The sequence below is a fragment of the Mchenga conophoros genome, linkage group LG14 (genome assembly GCF_057382185.1).
Source record: "Mchenga conophoros isolate Kocher_MC1m ecotype Shallow Benthic linkage group LG14, M_conophoros_male_GT1.1, whole genome shotgun sequence".
NCBI lineage: Eukaryota > Metazoa > Chordata > Actinopteri > Cichliformes > Cichlidae > Mchenga > Mchenga conophoros.
The window spans coordinates 26,071,352-26,076,740 of record NC_140539.1 but is presented as its reverse complement, the minus strand read 5'-3'; the positions used below and the strand labels follow the sequence as shown (position 1 = coordinate 26,076,740).

General features: G+C 35.7%; 1 protein-coding gene across 1 annotated transcript; it reads right to left on the bottom strand.

Moving 5' to 3' along the window:
- Positions 1 to 274: 274 nt before the first annotated feature.
- LOC146559858 (extracellular calcium-sensing receptor-like) lies at positions 275 to 4,474 on the bottom strand. Its single transcript, XM_085243651.1, has 5 exons — positions 4,202 to 4,474; positions 3,319 to 4,113; positions 2,936 to 3,163; positions 2,685 to 2,808; positions 275 to 1,188 (listed from the first exon to the last, which is right to left on the bottom strand). The coding sequence occupies exons 1-5, from the start codon at positions 4,457 to 4,459 to the stop codon at positions 275 to 277; spliced, it is 2,319 nt and encodes a 772-aa protein (XP_085099777.1). The 5' UTR covers positions 4,460 to 4,474.
- Positions 4,475 to 5,389: the final 915 nt, after the last annotated feature.

Here is a 5,389-nt window from a genome sequence, read left to right as displayed (position 1 = left end):
AAAAGCATGTCATGATGAATGTGTAAATGACTCAATAACCTTTAGCTATCAGTCACTTGGTATGGTTTTTTTTTGTTGTTTTTGTTGTTGCTGTTGTTTAGGTAAGTTGCAAAGTAAGTAATAAAAACACATCACAAAGGAGAAGTAGTTTCTATAAAGACAGTATCAATTGGAGTGTATCCTGCTGACAGCTCCTTTCTATTCTGACAGGATGGTGACCAACTAATTATGTACAAATGATCAAATTAAAATCCCATTTTACCGCATTCATTTTTCAGAGTGAATTTGGTGCCTTCTTCCCCATCATGTGTTTCTTTGTATTCTTCTCTGGTTTCGTTAGGATTATATAACATTTGGGTATGAAGATGCAAATTAGCAGTCCAAAACTGGAAGCAAGTATAGCAAATATTTCTACAGCAACACTGAACTTCCCAGGAGAGCTGACATATGCTGGGACAAATGTAATCCATACTGCACAGAATATCAACATGCTGAAAGTGATAAACTTGGCCTCATTGAAATTATCGGGCAGTTTTCGAGCTAAAAATGCAAAAATAAAACATAAAATAGCCAAAACTCCTATATAACCAAGCACAGCCCAAAAGCCTATAGCTGAGCCTAGAGCACACTCCAATGTGATCTTGTCTTTAATTTCTTTAAAATTCTTAAATGGAAAAGGAGGAGAAGTTGTTAGCCAGATGATACATATGTTAATTTGAATAAGAGTGAATGCTGTAACACAGAGTCTCTGCTGTGTCTGCCCAAACCATTTTTTAACATTACTACCTGGACGTGTAGCTCTGAAGGCCATTAAAACAACCATAGTTTTTCCCAGAAGACAAGAGATACAGAGGACAAAGGTGATGCCAAATGCTACATGTCGGAACATGCAGGACCAATCAGAGGGCTGACCAATGAAGGTCAGAGAACACAGAAAACACAGAATTAAGGAGAAGAGCAGCAGGAAGCTCAGTTCAGAGTTGTTTGCCCTGACAATAGGAGTTTTCCTGTACTTGAAGAAAATAAGTATCACACCAATCGTCATGCATGCTCCGAATAAAGATGCTGCAGTAAGCAGAGCTCCCATAATGTCTTCATATGATAGAAACACTGCTTCCTTCTTTATACAGGTATCTCTTCTTTCATTTGACCAAAACTCATGTAGACATCTCACACAGGTGACTGAATCTGGAAATGAATATTGAAGTAAATGTTACTCTTACTGAGTATAACAGTTTATGCCTGCATTTGCATCTACAACAACATCCATGTAATATTCTACTGGTACTGTACAGTCAGAAGATGATAACCAACAAATATACTCAGTGACGGCTACACTGTTTTGTGGTTAGGTGAGGATGGATAAATGAGGCATTTAAAGTGTTCAATAGCTCTTGTGATTATGGCATATTTTTTGTTTACATTTTAAAGCAAAGTGCATAATGTTATAATTTCTTTCCAAGGAGCACAGAAGTAGAAATGTTCATATACAAATTCATAAAGCTCTGCATACACCTCTGTTTTTTGGATATAAAAATTGGCAATGAAAACAACCTCAAATACTATTTTGGGACCTCATTTCTGTTATTGAGAGGAGAAAAAAATGAACTCAATGAACTCAATTATTTTCCATCAACAACAAACACCAGCTACTATTGAGAGGCCTAAACAAGAATTATCATGTCACAGTAAGAAAGTGGACTACTGTATGTATAAATATGATTTTGTAAGCCGCCAAAATAAATACAGAAAATAAAGTGAACTTATGCAATTTAGCACAGACTACTTTTTGATTTCTTCACGTAGTTCATCTTTCTGAACTACTCCACTTATACAATCCCAACAGAGCACTTGGATCGTCCAATCACATGCTCAACCTAGGTCTCAACTTAAGTCAAGAAGTGATCGGGCCTTTGCAACCGTGGCACCTAGACTCTGGAATAACCTCCCTGTTCATATTCATACCGCCGAGTCTATCCAGTCTTTTAAATCTCATCTTAAAACCCATCTTTTGATTCTAACTAGTTGGCTGTTCTAGCTTGTTGTGTTGTTACCTATTGTTTGTTGTGCTGTTTTATTGTTTTGTCTTAATTTTCTCATGCTTTTACTGACTGTGAAGCACTATGGTCAACATTGTTGTTTTTAATATGTGCTATACAAATACATTTTGATTGATTTTTTTATTATTTTGGTTGTATTGGATTATTATAAGGCATCAGTCCTTATTTTGACAGTGCAGCATCATTTATAAAATGACAAGTATCTCTTGTTATTTTATATTGGTTACTGGTATGAAGTGTGTTAAAATACCAGAAATGGTCTGAAAACCACGCAAACATTTCTTATTGCGTTCATAGAGCTACAAACTGGAGCAATGTTCTTGATCATGTCTTTATCTTTCTACAAATGAAAATAAACATAATAAAAATTCAACATGAAATATATGGTAAAGATGGGATTTAATTTACATTTCTATATGTGGCTTTACTGTTCATAGTTTAAGAAGGCGATCTGGATGCTGATGTTATCTGCAGTAAATATAAACCAATTATTTAATTTTAAAAACATAGTTTAAAATGATTCAGAAATTCTCCAGTGAGCTTCTAACATGTGTTGGAAGTATTTATAACTGACAATAACTTGCCAATGAAATGCAAAAAGCCTTAAAAAAAATATCACCACACCTGTAACGTTGCTGATTTCTCCCTCTGCACATCTTATGCAGTCATAGCAGCAAACAGGCCTTCCTTTCTGGAGAACCTTGCGTGTTCCTGGGGGACATTTCTCACTGCAAACTGACAAAGGCACCTGCATGAATTTTAAGTAATTTATTAAAATTTAAGCATTAAAATAATGACAATAATAATGCAAAATAATTTAAATACAAACTGATATCTTAAAAGTAAAATAGAAGGGAAAATGTATCGCAGCATACCTGCTTTGAGTTTTTTGCCCAAATTAAAGCCTTGCTTTGCAGATGTAGCTGTTTTTCTACAGCTAATGATGTATCATACAGACCAACTGTTACAAACTCCACAATTCCGTTTTCTCTTGGCTGCCAGTTTATAATGTCATACTTTGCTGCTGGATCTCCATTCTCATTAAAGTAAACCTCATCTCCTTCCTTTGTTGTGAAGTGACTCTTTCGTATGTGTTGTAGAATCTAAGACATATGACATAGCTAAATTAGTTTTGACAGATATGCTGAAAACGGACTGGCTGAAGAATATGAAAGAAACCATTTCTTTAAATTAAAACTATTTTCTTGCCAATGTGACTTAATATGAAAAATATAATTTAAGCTAGTAAAAAGCTCACCATGAATGGATCTAGCTGCACATTTTTGTTACATGTTTTGTTACAACTCAGGATATTGTGAAGTGCATGGGCCACTGCATACACTCCTTTGTAGACATTGTTAAAGATAGGCATGAGAGACATGTCAATGAAGCTGTTTTGAACTCCAGTCATGTCTTCATGTCCAGTACACTCTCTCTGAATGTCTGATGATGACTTCAAGTCCTTGAATTTACAACTAAATAGTGTCTCCCAGAACTCGGTAAACAGTTGGGTATTAGACGAATTCAGTGGCTTCTCAGTCAGTATGAAATTTCTTAGGCCACTGAGATGTGCTATGGGAATGGAAAGACCTATGGCACCATCCAGTATGTGATGTATGTCCATTTCTGCAGTTTGTGAATCAAATATCCAAGACTCAGTGCCTACCCACTGATACCCAGACAAGTTATGGTACAAGAACTCATGTAGAAGCACATTCAAATCTGGACGGGAAAGGAAAGTAACAATCACCTTGGAGGTTGAAGCCTTTATAATTTCAATTATCCTTTGTATTTTGGCAGATGGATCTGTTCTAAAGAAAGATACTGAATACTCCAAACAGATGCCCAGCTGCTGTGCAGTTTCTGTGAATGTGGCCATGCCATTATTTCCATAATCACTGTTGGTTCTGATAGCTCCAACCCAAGTCCATCCAAAATGCTTGACCAAATGGGCCAGGGCTCTGCTCTGGTAGTAGTCACTGGGTATTGTTCTGAGGAAGGATGGGTACTTGGTTTTGTCACTGAGACAAGCACATGTGGCCAAATGGCTGATCTAAGAGAGTACAAAATTTATATATATATAAAAATGACAAAAAAATCTATCTATCTGTCTTTAGATATAAAGAAAGAAGTCTACACACCACTGGTAGAAAAAAAGGTCCGGTGACAGTAGCTAACGCTATTGTTGTAGAAGAAGAGGTTGCTCCTATTATGGCCTGTACATGTGCAGATGTGGTACATGGTGTCTTTGACGGTACAGACACATTACCATTAGCCAAAGCTAGTGTAACTCCTACACTTCTTGCAACATTGTCACAAGTATCATAGATTTTATAACCCAAAGAGATTCCTGGCAGTAGGTCTGTACTTTTATTAATCTCCTCAATGGCAAAAAGCATAGCCTGGGCAAACTGCAAATCTCTGAAATTTAAACTTAATTGAGACGATAATAGACACTTATGAATAATTTGCTTTGCATCATGTTCTTTAAAACAGAGACTAATAATTATGTATAAATCATTAAACAGCAACATAAGCATTTCAAACAACAATATTTGATGCAAACAATTTATAAAACTGAGAACATTAAAATATTTATCAAGTCTTATTAGCATCTACATATTTCAAGCAGATTCTTTTAAACTAAATTAATTTCTGCGGTGTCATTTACCTGGCGCATTGTAGTGGCAGAGGTTTATTCATGTAGGAATCCTTTCTCTCTTTCCAGCTTGTGTGAAAAGAGAACATACCCCCCAATATAATATCCCCATTCTTAGATAGCACTGGGTTCTCAGGATCTCCTCTCTGTCTGCACACTGGCTCCTCAGCATGAGAGACAGATGCCACCAACAACAGTTGTAGAAATGCCCATCCCTGCTCTGGCCATTTCTGTGTTGATGTCATTTCTTGAGCTAAGCCACTTAGTGGCATTAAAAGTATCTTGATGAAAATTAAAGTGTACTGGTATTTATACCTTTCAGTGCAACATTAGAAATAATATAATAGTAACAGTGTATTCTCTATAGACCTACAGGGTTGGGCACAAGGAGGGACCTGCCCTAATTTGTATTTTAATGTAGTTTAATATATGTAAAATAATAGTATACACACATATCCCCATTTAAATATGTAACAGTGCAAAACTTCTTAAAAATAAATATGCACAAAATTTTTTTTGCGCATGTGAAATGTGCATTGAGCTCTTCTTATATGGCAATGAAGGTCATATATTTACTCTCTTATCAAGTCAATATCTTAATTAACAAGAGGATGCACTGAAATATTATTTACTGTATTTCATACAATATTTTGGGCTACTCTTAGAGCTT

Coding starts and splice junctions, on each gene's coding strand:
- LOC146559858 (XM_085243651.1), bottom strand. CDS start 4,459: ATGCTTTTTGCCATTGAGGAGATTAATAAAAGTACAGACCTACTGCCA. Junction 4,114..4,201: donor GACCTTTTTTTCTACCAGTG/GTGTGTAGACTT, acceptor GTACTCTCTTAG/ATCAGCCATTTGGCCACATG. Junction 2,809..2,935: donor GGGCAAAAAACTCAAAGCAG/GTATGCTGCGAT, acceptor AAATTCATGCAG/GTGCCTTTGTCAGTTTGCAG.